General features: G+C 43.5%; 1 protein-coding gene across 3 annotated transcripts; it reads left to right on the top strand.

Moving 5' to 3' along the window:
* The first annotated feature begins 1,530 nt into the window (after nt 1-1,530).
* Nucleotides 1,531-16,470, top strand: LOC101170113 (cholesterol 7-desaturase nvd-like). Of its 3 annotated transcripts, XM_023960955.2 has the most exons (7): nt 1,531-2,032; nt 4,728-4,916; nt 5,064-5,242; nt 6,752-6,877; nt 8,510-8,626; nt 10,517-10,693; nt 15,999-16,470. In XM_023960955.2, the coding sequence occupies exons 1-7, from the start codon at nt 1,546-1,548 to the stop codon at nt 16,158-16,160; spliced, it is 1,437 nt and encodes a 478-aa protein (XP_023816723.1). In that variant the 5' UTR covers nt 1,531-1,545; the 3' UTR covers nt 16,161-16,470. The 3 variants fall into 3 exon arrangements, with proteins under 3 accessions (XP_023816723.1, XP_023816726.1, XP_023816724.1); XM_023960958.2 differs by lacking the exon at nt 10,517-10,693; XM_023960956.2 differs by lacking the exon at nt 6,752-6,877.
* The last annotated feature ends 443 nt before the right edge of the window (nt 16,471-16,913 follow it).

Consider the following 16,913-nt stretch of genomic DNA (forward strand, 5'->3'; position numbering starts at 1 on the left):
GTGGTTTTGCTGCATTTGGTTTGTAACATTTTTTTTTACAGACACTCGAGCAGATTGTTCTTCCAAAAACCTAACTGTATAGTTCCAAAGAAGGAATGTTTTTCTGGAAGACTTGAGTCTTTTCTGCCTGGAGGTATATGAGCTGGGCCAAGACGAGCTTGTGGGAACCAAACTGGATTTAAAACAGTCACTCTTGCTGCTAAGCATGCATTCAAATCTGTCTGAACATGAGGTTCAGACCTTTGTGGAATTTATTGACTGTCAGGGTTATGACTTTTCCCCAACAAAGAACACAGGAGATGAGAATGGTCTTTGTTAGACTTCTGCAGAAGGAGAAGACCGTCTGTCACAGCGCAAAGAGTTCTGCCTTCATATCCAGTCTGGTTTTATTGGTGGCCAGAGTTTATAACATGGGTCGTTCAATCGAGCAGAACATGAACACCATATCTTGTATAGTCGGAACTTTTAACGTCATTGTTTTCTTACTGAAATATAGAACTGAGACAATCATATTATGGTGATTATAGCATGTAAGCAAATGATGATTATGTAAACACTAAAAGTGAAATCTTTATTTTTTAAGGTTATCACATCATTCTTGCAAGGACTGATCTTTATTGCACAACTGTGGTCATCATCATAAAAATCCATGCGGGTGAATCAGAAGGTGGGGTTGTTGGGCTGGAAACAGCTGGGATTGAGTCTAAAAATGTAAACTTGTTTGTGGATCAATAAAAATTAACTCTGTTTTCCTTGGTCAATTTCAAATTGGCAAACAGCCATTTTTTTCTGGTTTGCAATAAAAGATGCACTCGTTTTCAGAAAAGGTGTCAAGGGTTTCCTGATAATGAGTAACTTTCTGAAACAGAGATTTGAGATTTGAAAATATTTTCCTCCACACTACAAACATATTATTTTGTTCACTTACCACTTAAAAAGTCTGACAATGATTTTAGTGAAGAAACTTATGTGAAAAACATTGCCATATTTGGGCTTCTTGTCTAGTTTTTAAGATGGTTTTGGGTCTAAAGGGTTTTGTAGAAACCATTTTGGTTTCTTAAAAAAGTTCCAGGTGAGACTCATTTTCTAACCTCCTTCAGTTTAACGTGGTTCCACTCTGCCTTTGAATGACTAGTTGAGGCTGGTGGTGGTGGTGTCATGGTGTGGGAGATATTTCTTGGCACACTTTGGGCACCATGAGCATGGCTTCAACGCCACAGCCAACCTGAGTATGGGGAAGCAGATGAAGGACAAGGATCTAAGAGAGCAGGTGGGGTTATGGTGACAAACATAAACTGAGATGTGTTGAATGTCTGTGAAAGTCCACAAGAGTATTTGGATTATGAGATAAACGAGAAGCCAGTTTAGAATAAGCACTAGGCATGGCAGAGGACGTGTGATGGTTAAAGCATGTTGCGCAGCCAAATGATCAGAGGAATTATCTCAAAAGATAAGAAGCCAACAAAGCTGGGGTTCGAACACGCCCCACCCTCTGATGTTTTGGGTGGGGCATCCGTGGGTTAGTTAATAAGAAGACTTGCAGAGATGTGTCAGTCTGCGCAGAAGCGTCAGATGCTGAGAGCAGCAGAGTTCAAAGCAGACCGAGAGTTTGGACCGAACGCAGAGGGCATGATGATGTCCTGGACGAAGGCCGCAGTGGTTCTGGGGGTGGCAGCGGCTGCGCTCCTCACTCCAGACGGCGCAGAGCCGCAGGAGCCCGCGGGCGGCGGACTGCGCCTGCGCCTGTCACGGAGCGCCACGAGCCGGGCTCTCCTCTGCATCACCGGAGGACTCTCCCTCCTCGCCCTGCACTGGCTGTACCGGCTGCTCTTCTGCCCGCTGGTGCTGCTCCGCACGTCCGATGACGTGGGATACCTGCCCGCGACGGGCCGCTCCAAGGCGCAGGCGGCCAACGAGGCCCGCCGCAGGAGGAAGGTCGGACAGCTGCCCCCGGTGTACCCCAACGGCTGGTACCGAGTGCTGGACTCCTTCATGCTGCGGAAGGCCGAGGTCAAAAGTGTCTCCATTCTTGGTAGGTAAGGCTTTGCTCCTTACCTGCATTCTTACCGCACAGTTAAATCTCACATCTGAGAACTTTTGTAATATTAGAGTTGGGAAAAAAACCTAAACTAAATGTCTATCAGAATGTCGCTCTTTACTGAATGACGAGTGATCGCTAAAACTTCTAAATAAACTTTCTGTTTGAAGGAAATATGTGAAAAAAACCGGATGAAGCTTCACAGTTTCTTAAAACTAAACTACAAATCAATTTCAGTTTAAGGTCCACATCATGTAATTTTTTGTAGATTTTAAAAAAAGACAACAATTTCCCAAAATCAGGCCACTTTTACGAAGACGCTCCTCTTCATCAGCACGAGATGATGTAGAGATGGATGAGGTCCTTCCTCTTCCAGACTCCTCAGTGTTGGCTCCTGTTTGTGCAGATGATGGAGCCCCAGCTTCATTTCTATTTGAGCGTGCTCTACGGTGGCCCAGAAGGGTCACAACACAACACATTAACTTTACACACAACACATTAACTTAACACACAACACATTAACTCACAACACAACACATTAACTTTACACACAACACAATAACTTTACACACATTCACAGTGTTGCCAGAAATTGGGCAGTTTTGGTTCTAAATTTGCGGATAAAAATGGCTTTGGGGGAGTGTGCATAATTCGGGTGATTTTGTGGTCGGTTCGGCGGTTTTCATTTTCTTGTGAAAATATGGTAGTGGTCTAAGTTAGGCTGGGTGGCTGTTGGAGTTCCACTAAACTTCTATGAACTGGAGTTCCATGAACGCACCATGCCGCGTGTGGGTGGAGCTACCGCTAACATATTTAGCCTGATAGCCACATGGAGCGGTGTCTTTGTTTGTCTCACTTACAGTGCATGGATGCACAATCCACATGGAGATTGTTGAGACATCAGGTTTATTTATTTTGAATAGTTCCACATGATAACAATGTTTCCATGTTTGAGTTCATGAGATCATCCCAGAGAGTCTCTGCTTCAGCTCCTGCAGTGAAACTAGGGCTTGATGATGGCCGCAGCGCAAGAGTGAGTGTGTGTGTGAGGGCAAGTTAAGGGCGTGTTGCTCAGTTCGCCGGAAAAGTAATAATTAAAAAAGTTTCCTTCAAATGAATAGAGACTGGTTCTTTTATCAACCCGCTCTGAGTGAATGGCGTGAGAACGAGAGTCCGTAGTGTTTCAACGGGGGACTTCAAGATGTGGACGACCAGAGCTCCTCTGTGGTTTGGTCCACACAAACCGTCAAACTACAAAAACAGAGTTGTCCATGTTTGCATCTTCTGCAGCAGACAGATAGTTTGTCTCTATTTGATCCTCTGATGTCAGCAAAGCCGTGCAGATATCGCTGAAATATGTCATCTCTCTGACTGGCACACCGCTGAGTGGGTATCGAGGAATATGAGTTGATTTCCAGGGATCAGCCAATGAGTGTTTAGATCCCACCCACTTTCATTGATTGACAGACAGACTCATTCTGCTGAAAAAGGTCATCATGGAATAAATAAGTCATTCTGAAAAACAGCAATGTGAAATAAAAGAAAAAGATAAGTTGGAAAATATTGAGTTTGAATCAGAGTTTCTGAAAAAATTCAACATGATTAAAAGGAATATTTTAAAATGCTGTTTTAAAATAGTAAACAGGTTTTTAAAGCAAAATGAAATATATTGAATAATATAATGGCTAATTTAAAATCAGTGTGCAGGTTTTTTCACAATTTCATGATCTTTTTATATATTTATGAGAGATTTATTGGTTGATTGTGTATTTGGTAAAGCAGTTCTGTTCTCTTTAAGAAGGACATCTTTCTGCTTTTTCTTCCCTCTTGCCTCATGCTTCGCTGGTGTTATGATCAACACTGTGAACCGATTTTCTTTGTTTCCAGCATCTGTAATCAGCTGGATGTGCCAGAGCAGTGTTGTGTTGTTGGGCCGGGTCACGTTCTGCCCCGTCACAATGCAGGGCAGCTCTGATACATTTGGAGGGGCTGAGGTTGTGCTGACTCTGAGCTGCTTGGCTGTAGTCAAATAGTGGGCGGAGACGTTCAGGTGTGGTTTCTCAATCCAGTTTGCATGTCTGTACGGCCTGGAAGACCTGCAGTTACACAAGAGCTTGATTACACCTCCAGTCATTAAAACCTGCTTTTCTTTTATGGCAAAATATAAAAAAAACGAGTCATGATAAATTAAAGTGAGGAGAAATACGATTTTTTTGGAACATTGCTGCCCTCTATTGTTCAAAAGTATATTGAATGTTTTGCTTGTGTGAACTGTGTTAACCCTTCAACTGCCTGATCAGCAGGCAGATCACATTTTAAAATCATTGATGGTTATTAATCACTCAAGGCAATAAGTCGTTAAAAAATATTCTCGTTGATTTTATTTTGGTGGGTTGCTAAAGAGCCAAATAACTAAATTGATGAAAAACATAAAACCGCGGAAAAAAGTTTTCAAATATATGAAATTTGCTGTTAAGAAATCATATTTTTTGGTTTCTCAAATGGTTCTTTGAAATAAAAATGACCAAAATAGGATAGAAAAACATTATTGTCCATTAAAACTGCAGTCAATTATTGAGAAATGCAGGTTAGAAATAAGATGACAGTTTTAGGGTAAAAACTAAAAATGTATTAAAAAATGAGAAAAGACTCAATCTGCAGCTGTTTTCCTTGTGTTATTGTGCTGCAGGTCAACAGCTGGCCGTGTTTCGTGGCGAGGACGGGAAGGCCTATGTGCTGGACGCCTATTGTCCCCACCTGGGCGCCAACCTGGCAGTGGGGGGGCAGGTGTCAGGGAACTGCTTAGAGTGCCCGTTCCATGGATGGCAGTTTAATGGGGGCGATGGAAAGTGTGTGAAGATTCCTTATTCAAAAAAAGGTAAGGAGAAGAGATGATGATGATGATGATGACGACGACTGCATCCTGTGCTTCATCAAACTGCTTAAAGAACATTTTCTAGCGCTTTCACTGTGAAGTTGGACTTTTGGTTCCTGGAATATTCAGTCCTGGATTTCTGTCCTTCAGTCCCAGAGTCTGCCAAAGTGCGCTCCTGGATCTCCTGCGAGCTGAACAACCAGATCCTGGTGTGGTTCCACTGTGACGGGGAAGAACCCACGTGGATTGTTCCTGAGCAGGAAGAGATCTCCAACGGCTCATTGGTGTACCGCGGGAGAGTCGAACACTTCATAAGCGCTCACATCCAGGTCAGCCCCTCTAAGTTTTTGGTGATTAAAGCATCTGTATCTACCCAGAAGTAAGACGACTCGATTTCTGAGGCTCCGCCTTTTCGCTCCTTGTGGGTGCCGCCCATTTCATGACGTCAGCTTAGAGCTGGACTCGGCAGCGTGTCTGCGTTTCATCTAAGAAAACAAACAACATCCCAACTTTTGCAAAGATGGATGTACTGATTGGGGATTTAAAAGGAAAGCGTTTTGCTGATCACTGCTAGCTCCACGGAGAGAGTGGGTGTGTGTTTTAGCCTGGGGGCGGCCTGAAGGGTCAGTTGGACCCTTCGGGACTGAAATCCTAGATCTCCATCATCCATAGATGGAGAAAACCACGAACAGTGGAAAACTTTTCACTTTATAACAAATGACCCCAAGAACGCTTTGAGGACTCACCCTAGAGGTCAACAAAGAAGCAGATTTAGGAAAGAAGGGCAGTCCTCCTATGACTCCGTAAAGGTCAGAGTTCAGGATCCAGCTGTAAGAAAGAAACTTCTGGACAAACATGGATAGGTGGGAGAGTTTGGATAAAGACATTGCTGAGCAACAAGATACAAAAAGGAACATCTGGATGAAACAGAAGACAAACTCTCTGGACTTTCTAAACAACAGAGAAACAGCCAAGCACGGAGTTGGTAGTGTGATGGTGTGAGGCTAAGTGCACTGCAACTGTTTAAAGTCCCATTCCAATCATATTTTGATCCATTTTTCAAAGCGTTCCCAGTGTTCTTTTAACAATGAATATGCTGTTTTTAGCCAAAATAAAAGAAAACCTGTCATTTTTGAGGAAAAAGTTTCTGCAGTCACCCATCTGTTTACATTCTTTTGCTAGCTTATAGCCTCTAACTCCTCTAACGTAACATTAGCAGTGTAACAAAAATGGTAAACACTATTGGAGCTGTCCAGTTGTAAAGTTCTGATCCAGGTTCCAGCTCAGACGAGGAAAACAAAGATGTTCATGGATCTATTTGTCTGACAGTGGATCCATCAGAATGGAGCAGAGCAGGAAGGTTGTGGCCCACTTTAGTAACTTGTACGTCACACTTGCAAGCCTTTTCCAACTGCATTTTTGTATCACCTCCTGTTTCACAACGCTTTGAATAAAGAAATACTCAGAAATACAATTTTAAGCTTAATTTTCTTAATCTATGTTCTCCATCATCAGAAAATGCCACAAGAACATGTTAAAAACACCAAAACTTTGATTGGATCGGGTTTGTAACCCTTGTGCTATCCTAGGCACTTTACCATTGGGAGTTGGGTCATCTGGACCCGACTAGACAGTGCGCTGAACCTTTTTTCTTCAATGAACTGTGATCTTCACTGGTGTCCATGGATGACATGAAATCTTTCCACCTTTATCCACCTTTGTCATGGTGGATAACCCCACAAGATGGCACAAGGGTGAAACAGCCTGAAAATGTTAAAATGACTTCAGGCCTTCAGAAGAAGTTTCATGATGAACCTCGTTGTTTTTCGTACACACAGGAAGTTGCTGAAAACGCCGGAGATGTGGCTCACCTATCCCACGTGCACGGGCCGGGCGCCGTTGGTGCCTGGGACCTGCGTTACATCAACAGCAAAGTGTGCGAGTTTTTACGACATGACTGGAAGGTGAAATTCCTTTTCATCTACAAAAATTAAAATAAACATATTGGTGTTTAAGGAGGATTGTTTTCTTTGCATTTCTACTGTTTTGGGGGATGGGACAGCAAATTATTCACCTATTTCTAATCCCTTCCTCTGCATCTTCCTCTCTCACACCATCCACCTCCTCTGAAGTCTTCCTCTAGACCTCTTATCCTCTAAACTGTAGTGATTCCTCCTCCATTCCAACTTCCTTGATGACTCATCGGCTTTGTTCTCCTACACCACCATCATCTGCTGTCTGGCTCCACTTTCCCTGGACACAATTTTTCTGTTATTGATCTCTTTCAGATACAACATCCACCTGCATTCCCGGCCTGAACATCAAAGTTAACCATCATTTTATCCCATCTGTTTCCTTCATCCACATGTCAGCTCAATCCCCCCCCGTCCCCTTCAGAGGAACCCTGGATCATTTCTCCTCCTCCTCCAGCTCACATCCTAACAGACAACATTCAACATTTCACCTTCAACTTCCAGCTTCAGACCCATCTCCCTCTCTTCACCTCCAGAACATTCTTATCAAACTCCTTCAGGATCTCTCCTCCGTTCCTCTTTCCATCCACATCCTGATCAAATCCAGAAGCTTTGATCTCTTTCCATCTGGTCTCTTCAACTCACAGGAGATCCAGATCCATCTAGATAAACTCTCTAGTTTTCCTGTCAGAGTTCCTACATTCAAAGTTTCTCCTCTTCTTTCTACAGACACTCCGTCCTCCTCTCCTTCTTCCACCAACAGCTGTTCAGTTTTTACCAGAACCCTGAAGGTCAACAGAACCACTGATGGTTGTTGACCCGACAGATGTAGTCTGAAAGTTCTGTTTATCATTTGCATTTGGCTTTGGTTTTTCATTGGAGGCCTTTCCTGACTTTTCCTTCTGCTTGGGATCGTCACCCAAAAGCTCTGGATTGTGCCCCCTTGTGGTTATAAATTAAACCAAGATAGAAACTGAAGCATTAAACATGAACACAAAGAAAATCTGAGTGTTTGTCTTAGTTTATTTCTTATCTTGAGTCTTAGTTTTCAGACTAAAATTCAAACTAAGAAGTAAAACAGAACATGAACTGAGACGTAAAAAATATTTCAATTGAAGCTCTTTTAAACTGTAAGAATCTAACATGGTGGCTAAAAATGTACATTTTTTTGCATTCAACTCTTCTTTTTTTCATGTTGAATCATTTCTTCATCTTCAGTCATGACTTTTCTGTAGTAGCTTTCATGTGTAAAAAAAAATAACTGGCATCAGCAGTTAGCTTTGCTTCATTTTTCTTTATAGGTTTTTCTTCTTTTTTTCCTCTGAAATTACTCTGTTTTTACTCCATTCTGGTTAAAAAACACTAATCACTGTCCTCATTTTGTTCCTCCACTTTCTGGGTGGTGTAAGGTGACAGCTTCTCTTCCTGAATCAAACTAAAAATCGATTTCAAAAAAGGATTCAAACCTAATTTCTTCTTTTCTAAAATGCTGGTGAAGAATAAAGACAAATTGTCAGATTTTTAAGTGTATAATAATCAGTAATGTGATTTAGTCATCTCTGATTGTTGTCATCTCTGAGCCTGATGTGTGTGTAAACCTCAGTGTGTCCCTGTCTGCTGAAGGTGGAGTGGGAGGCAAACAAACCCGAGAAGCACTGCTCAGAGATGAACCTGAAGCACAGCATGACTCTGTTCGGGTGTCACTGCAGTCTGATGGATATGGATGTGGTGGCTCGCCAGGTACAGTCTTCCTCTAGACCTCTTATCTGGTAGCTCCAACCTCAGCATCCCTGTTCCTCCTCTCAACATCTCCGAACATCTCCATCTCCTCCATTCATCTCCAGAACATCTTCCATGATCTGTTCCTCTGATGGATTCATTCCTGATCTATTCTGTTACCAAAGACAACCTTAGCATCTTCACCTCTGCTGTCTCCAGCTCTGCCTCCTGTCTCTGCATCAGAGGCTCTAAACCAACAACATGGCTGCTCTCACCACAGTCTGCCACATCTTTCCTTTCAGTCTTGATGACACTCTTTAGTCACCCATCACACCTGAAACCTTCCTCCACCTGTTCCAACCGGATATCACATGCTTCTTAACCTTTTTCCCAAACTCCCTGTTGTTCCGAACTATTCGCCCTAAAAACTTAAAGTCTTCCACCTTCTCCACCTCTGCTCCATGTGACCTCACTGTTCGTCTTGAGATTCTTTCATCTACGTTCTGGTCCTTTCCAGAGCAAACCTCCAACTATTTAGATGTCCCTCCGCCTGCCCCGACCTTCACTACAGATCACAGTGTCATCTGCAAACATTGTGGTCCGTAGTGATTCCCGTCTTACCTCATCTGTCAGTCTGTCCGTCACCATGGAAACAAGAGGTGGTGATGTCCCACCTCCACCTTCAACTCCTCTGTGGTGGCTCGCCAGGTACAGAGCGGCGCGGCGCTGACAGTTTGGTGGTTGATTAGGAATTAAAGGGACGAAAAGTCAACACACAAGGGAAACTGGAACAGTCTAGCATCCTCAGGATTCTAAAAGGGAGAAATGATGCAGCAAAAAATCAGTCATGAAATCTAAAGTAACTTTGGAGTTTGAAATTTTGTCCTTGAAAAGCTTTAATGGAAACCAACGATGTCCCCACTGAAGGGCAGAGTGACACATGAAGCCTGTTTTACCAGAAATAAAGAGAGTTCAGGAGCCACTAATTAAAAACATGAAAATATGACAAATATTGTTTTAAACCATTTTTTTGTTGGTTATTGGCTAAAAAATAGAAAACATAAAAAAAACATTATCCAAAACATCTTAGAATAGATAAGTGGTTTCACCAAGTCATCTTTGATTAATTTATATTATAACTCTGAACCTTAAAATAAAATATTTTTTGAATTTTCCATTTACCAGACCTTTACTCTTCCCCTAAATATGTCAAATGAGTACAATAGGCACATTATCATCTATTTGGCACTGCAGGTATTATTTTACATAAATTCTTAATTGTTCTTTTTCAAATACCTCTGCTGAACGTAAAGGCATTCCAAAGAAGAATGAAATAAAACCCTTTAGAAAAAAATGTCCTTTAACTAAGTTGATGAATCACATATAATGTGAGATAATCATTATTTTATTCTTTTGAATTTCAGTTCAGAGACGCTGGAGTGTGGTCGGTGACGTCACGCGTGACGTGTTGACCTGCCTTTTGTCTCTCAAACACTCCAACTATGAAACTTGGATTGATGAAGACTCTGTTCTATTCATGTCAGGGTCATCACAGATTTGTAAAGTCTTCAATCTGTTTCTCTCCAAAACTGCTGAAAGTTGAAGCAGTTCATAATGATGACACATCAAAGATGCTGTCCTCTGCAGCTTAACTTGGCTGAAAACATTTGAAAAAAGAAAAACTTTCCAGTCAAAATAGAAGTTGGAGATCAGATTGTCCTGCAGAACAATGTCAGGCTATAGACTCATCACAGGTGTGGTGTCTGTTTTTTTCTGTTCACATGTGGAAAGCTGTTACTTCAATAACTTTTTACTGATGTTCTGCAACTTAAGGACATTTTTAATCAACCCTAATGAATGTTTGGTGATGTGCAGTACCTGGCTGAACCTGCTGTGGTTTCACACCTCCAGGTGGGCCCAAGTTTAGTGTTTCTGGATTTCAAACACCCGTTCCTGGGCCGGGGGATGATGCTGCAGTCTGTGACTCCCGTAGAGCCGCTTCTACAGTGCTCCACTCACACCATCTACTACCAGGCCAACATCCCAGCTGTGGTGCCCAAATTCATCCTCAGGGGAGAGTGCATGCAGGTGCAGTAGTATATATTCTTTCCTTGTATCCTCGGAGCACAGTGCTGCCCAACCCTGGAGCTCCAGATCCAACGTCCTCTGTGTGTTTTCCTGCTCTGCCTGCTGCTGAAACAGGTGGCTTTCACTGTAGCAGAACCTGGTTTCTCCTGGTCCAGAGGCTACAGGGTGCTAGATCTGGTGGATCCACATAGGTTTTCATCAAAGTAATACTGGGATATCCAGGATAAGTCAAACATTTGACATAGTCCGATAATCTCATCCTGGTTTGTTCCCTTGCCTTTGTCAGCGTAGATAAAAGAAGCGTGTAGACGCTCACAGAACTGATTTAAAGACCATATGTGTCGATCACAGAATCACTGATTCAAAACGAACTAACCAAAGGTTGTCATGGAGAACGTGAGCGATCCTATAGCTGACCTTAACCTCCACCTTGTTACGGGGAATCAAGGTGACCCAAATGCAGGAACAGAGAAGCAAGTGAAGTGAGGAGAATTATTTAATATAACTAAGGAGTCCTCTCCAATGAACCAAGTCAAGCAAACCAGGAACATAGTGGACAAACAGAAACTACACTGCGACACAGACTGCTGAAACAGGTGAGCTTAAATAATACAAGAAACCAATTAACTAAATGCAAGCAGCTGTGCGCACTTCAGGAATGACAGGAGAGGAAGAAGAGTCCTCCAGGAGCCACAGCCAATCTACACACACAAAAACAAAAGGAAACTGACAGACTGTAACAAAAACTGTAACTTAACCCCCCCCGTCTTGTAGCCTGACGACAAGGCTGGTCAGGATGATCCCGATGGAACTGGGAGATCACGTCCTTGTCCAAGATGTGACGTGCAGGAACCCCCACTGGCAATCAGCCGGACCATAACCTTACCAATCCACCAGGTACTGGATGCCACGGCCTACCCTCCAAGAGGCGAGAAGAGACTTGAAAGTGTATGCCGGACCCCCTTCCACGAAACGGGGAGGAACCCCGACGCTGCATGGAGAGAACTTAATCTCTCAGGCTTCAGCTTGCTCACATGAAACACTGGGATGAAACACTGGGTGAAGATCCACCTTCACGGCCAAAGGGTTGATGATCCTGCTGATGGTGAACTGACCGATGAAGCGAGGATGCAGTTTTTTGGAGCCACCCTTGAGAGGAATGTCCTTAGTGTTCAGCCAGACCCTGTCTCCCACCTTGTACTCTGGGGGAGGGGTTCGTCTACGATTAGCCACAGCCGTGAACCTCTCCTGGTTCCTCAACAGCTGGTTCCTGAATGTCCTTCGGGTGCGTAGACAACGCCGTACAAAGGCTGCTGGACCAGACGTAGATGCCCACTACTCCTGGTGAGGGAAGAGAGGTGGCTGGTATCCATAAGCAGCCTGGAACGGAGAGAACCCAGAGGAATTTATCAAGGAGTTATGAGCGTACTCCACCCAAGGTAATTGATTGAACCATGTACTGGGGTTGTTGGAACACATGGCACACAGTGTGGTCTCAAGGTCCTGGTTGCAGCGCTCTACCTGGCCGTTGGTATGAGAATGGCAGCCCGAGCTCAGACTGACCCTGACCCCAACAGCCTGCAGAACTCCTTCCAAAAACTAGACACGAATTGTGGACCTCTATCGGACACAATGTCCCTCGGTAGGCCATGCAGACGGAAAACGTGTCTAGACACAACCAAAGCTAGCTCTCTAGCTGAGGAACAGCAGAGGAACAGCGTGGACTAACTTGGAGAACCGGTCCATAATAGTCAGGATGACAGTTTTACCTCTGGAATTGGGGAGCCCGGTAATGAAGTCCATGGCTATTTGGGGCCAGGGTAGAGAAGGCACAGGTAGAGGCTGAAGGAGTCCAGCTGGAAGTCACAAACGGGACACGAAGCAACAAAGGCCCCAATGTCCGAGGACATGGAAGGCCACCAAAATCGTTGTGCCACCAAAAAGGGAGTCCTAGTAGCACCTGGGTGGCACGCCAGATGGGACGAGTGTCCCCATTTCAGTACCTGGGGGCGGAGACTTGAAGGGACAAACAAACAAACAGCAGGGCATCCCGCAGAGACAGCAGACTTGTCTCTTACAGAAGCCTTCACCTTTTATTCCAAAGGCCAGTGGGTTGTTCCCAGCACAATGGCGTGAGGTAGGATGGGGTCACTTCACGGTCAAGGACACCCTCCTTTTGGTACTGGCGAGAGAGCATCAGGCTTGTGGTTCTTGCTGCCAGGTCTGTAGGACAGAGAGAACTTGAACCTGTCAAAAAACAAGGACCAACTGGCCTGCCGAGAGTTGAGTTGCTTTGCTGTGCAGATGTACTCCAGGTTCTTATGATCAGTCCACACTACGAAGGGATGCACAGCCCCCTCTAGCCAATGAGGCCACTCTTCAAGAGCCATCTTAACCGCCAGCAGTTCTCTTATTAAAAGCAAATATTCTGAAGAATGAATGAGATTCATCAAACCCACATCTCAGTCTTAACTGAACCAATCGGAGAAAAGTTGATGACCGGCATAGGATGCATGCTAAGTACACAGAGCTTTGAGAAACTTGCTTTAGTCTTATAGTCACAACTGCCCCTGTGGGTGGATACTGGCTGTCTGCGGGTAAAAGTCATAGACCACCATGTGTGTCACGGTTTCAGCTTATTTCCCTTTGTGTTTTGGTTATTTTTTTTCTGTGATGTTTTGAGTTCACTTGCTGTTTTATTTTGTAGGGTTTGCTGTTTTGTGTTGTATTGGAGTTTTACTTTTGGTCCCCATCTGTCCTGATTGTGTTCACCTGTGTCTTGTCTTCTCTGTATGTATTTAAGTCTTGTCTTTCCCTTCCTCCTGTGCTGCTCCATAACATTCTGTGTCTTTGCCTTTGTGTTTTTTTTTTTTTGTTGTTCTGTCTTGGTTTGAGTTACTTCCTGTTTTATTTTGTAGGATTTCCTGTTTTGTGTTGGTTTCGAGTTTTACCTTTTCCCTATCTGTCCTGTGTCTCGTCAGTCCTGCATGTATAGTTTGACGTATCCTGAGTTCCTGTGTTTTGTAATTCTAGTGTTTCAAGTTTGCCTACCTGCTGCAGTGGTTTTTGGTTTAGTTTAGTTTAGCTTAGTTTTGTTTATTAAAGTTCCTGTTTTCCCTGGAACCCTCTGCCTCCTCCTCCTCTCTGCTCCTGGGTGCTTCCCTCATTCCTTCTCTCGTATCGATGTGAGCCTGTGGAGACACAATGTATTCCAGTGGGCATGACCCATGGCCGTCATACCCAGAGGCTGTAGTGAACTTGTAGAAAGGCACTTTTTTAAACTCCCTGAAGACTTTGCAAGGAGCTCGTTATTGCTGTTCACGTGTTTAGTGTGCGTCTCTTCCATACAACCTGACTGACAAATGAGGAAATTAGACAATGAGTGCGTAGTTTGTGTGGTCACTCATGTATCACCTCCACACCTCATGCGTGCACGCAGTCAGTAAAGACCCAATAGGGCAACGTACAACAGTATCACCCGTACATCATAAGTGCCTGTAACTTACATTACCATTACAAGTACTTCACAATACTCTTACCACAGGCACGACAATGGTACGTTCCATTGTCATGACATCACTAAAGGTGGTCGTACGAGGAACTCCAAGTCAAACACGTGTTGCCTTTAAGATGCAGCCGCTCCTTTCCACAACCCGAAAACCTGTACAGGTCAACCCCCTTCCATGTGTATGTGAGTGAAGCTCTGTCCACGCCGCCCTCGTTCACGCCACCCTTGTTCAATGCACGCTCAAGTGGCCACAGCCAATGAAAAGTCCATGTAAACGTTCGGTTACGTTTGCAAATGCAGTAAACGTGGGTTCATGCAAGTTTGCCGCGCTAAAAACTCTTGTTCACATATCGCTTCGCGCTTTTTTAAGACTATTAATTTTGAATAATTCTTTCAGAAACGAATGTTTTATAAAATTGTTCAAGATAATATTTTATGTGATTGGTCTATTTGAACCATTGAAAAATGAAGTAAAAAAACATTTACAGAACCCAGATATATGAGAGATGTTGTTGTAATGTGGTTGTAACTGAGTTTTTTCAAACTTTCTCGTCCTTCTCTCTCACTGTGTTGCTGCTCTGCAAAGCTGTTGCTCCTCAGCAGAAGTGAGACTCTGCTGTCACACAGAAAGTGCTAATAGTTCTCCGAAAAGCTGATAATGAGGTTGAAGAAACGCAAACAGTCGCTTGTTCAAAAACAGAAACTAAATACAAGAATACCGGTAATTCGATTTCATTTTGAAATGATTGAAACTTTTGATCAAACAGAAACAACCTTATTTATTGTCCATTATATCCTTGATGAAACCACCAACGCACCACCAACTGACAAAAGAGGTAACTGGGTTTTCTGTATTAAGAAAATACTGTCTTTTTGTAATCAAAGTGTTTTAAATAGAAATCAAATAAACACAAATAAAAAGGTATTTTATTATCTTTCATATTCCTAACTGCTCAGTGTAAAACCTCGTTCTGTTGGATTAACACAGAGCTGATATCCAGGCAATGGTAATGTCAGAAGTCTGAGCGCTGCCTCCCCCTCTGGTCACACACTACATCTCCCAGAAACCCCAGTGCACAGTTCCTGGAGACCACACACCTGACTTTCATTTCCAATATTAACGATACGAAGCCCATCAAGACGACTGTTGTTGTGAATTTGGGCTATACAAACAAAATTGAATTGAATTGAATTAAATCACTCATAGTTCTTTGAGCACTGTACTGAGCCTCACTCAGTGTAAAGTATTGTTTGTGCCACTCTGCCTGCATTACCAAGTGTTGTATCCAGACCTTCTTTTTTCTTTACTGATGCTCCCATGCTTGTTATTGACCCCTGCCTGCCTGACTTTGATTTAAATTTGTAGACTTTTAGCTGAACTAATAAAACCTGCTGCAATCGGAAAAGCCGTCTGTCCGCTCCTGTGACAGGTAAATGGTTTTTAGACTAATGATGTGTGATTGAATAATATTCCATGCCACATCTGACCATCTTTGGCGGCACACTGGTTGAAAAACAGAGCTTCAGGATGCTATCTGCACTCTGAAATTAGCCCCTGACACCCCCACCCCCCACACACATGTAAATGTCAGATGTCAGCAGCAGTTTCTGGTTGGTGACATTTAATCAGCAGCACTGGACGCCGGTTCCCTGCAGATAAAATAGGAATATTTCATGGTGTAGGACGCTCCTTGTCGTGTATCTGTCAGGGCTGCTTTCCTACAGAGGATCCTCTTCTCCAATGTTTAAGTCACATTTTTTTATTCTGAACTGCTGTGTTTTTCTCTCCCTGGGCAGTTTGAGCGAGACGTGATGATCTGGAACAATAAGAAGTACATCTCCAACCCTCTCCTGGTGAAAGAGGACTCCACCATCCGGAAGCACAGGCTCTGGTACAAGCAGTTCTACAGTGAGAACAGCCCGACGCTGCAGTACCAGAATGACGCCCTGGACTTCTGACGGGCCAGACCGCCCCCAGGTCAGGATGGACCGTCTCCTCAGATGAAGGAGTTCCCTTCAGCACAAAACCTGATGAAACATCGAGAACTCCTGTGGAGCTCAAAAGAACGCAGAGCAGCGTGAGGTTCATGGAGCCGCAGCGGAACCCAGAAAACTGACGGTGCCAAACTCCCTGAAAGCTGCATTACTGAATGCAGTAATGATGACAACAAACCTCGCAGATACAGAGCATATTGCAGCCAGTGATCAATGTCCAGAGGTTTAGCAGAATATTTTTTTTTTCTCTGGAAAAATAAAGACTCAGAGCTTACTGCAGCGTTGTTGTTTGTCTCTCGGACAGAAACCTAACATTTCTGCACTTCTTTTAGCTAAGATGTCAAAAGTCACATAAAAAGTGCAGCATGTTTAGATTCTGTGGCTGTAAAACAAGCCCACATCACCAACCTACTACCTCCGTGCCTGACAATGTCGAAACATGAGAATTCGTATTTGCTATTCAGGCTGTCGGGAGGGGTCGCTGGTAAAATGCTGGCTTCTCCATCGCACGCATCTCCTCATGAAGGGTTGGAGGACACCCATTTGAAAATTTTTTGCATCTCCCATTTAACTTTGCAGCTTTAGTTAAAATCAAATAGTTCCTTATTTTTCTTTGCTTTCACTGAGTTCTTGAACTCAAAAAACGAAATGTTTTTATCAAATTTTTAGTCTTGTTAGTTATCGATCCTCTTCCTGCTTCTGCGTCATCAACGATCA

Source organism: Oryzias latipes, chromosome 12 (assembly GCF_053564925.1).
Source record: "Oryzias latipes strain Hd-rR chromosome 12, Olatipes_Hd-rR_3.1".
Taxonomy (NCBI): domain Eukaryota; kingdom Metazoa; phylum Chordata; class Actinopteri; order Beloniformes; family Adrianichthyidae; genus Oryzias; species Oryzias latipes.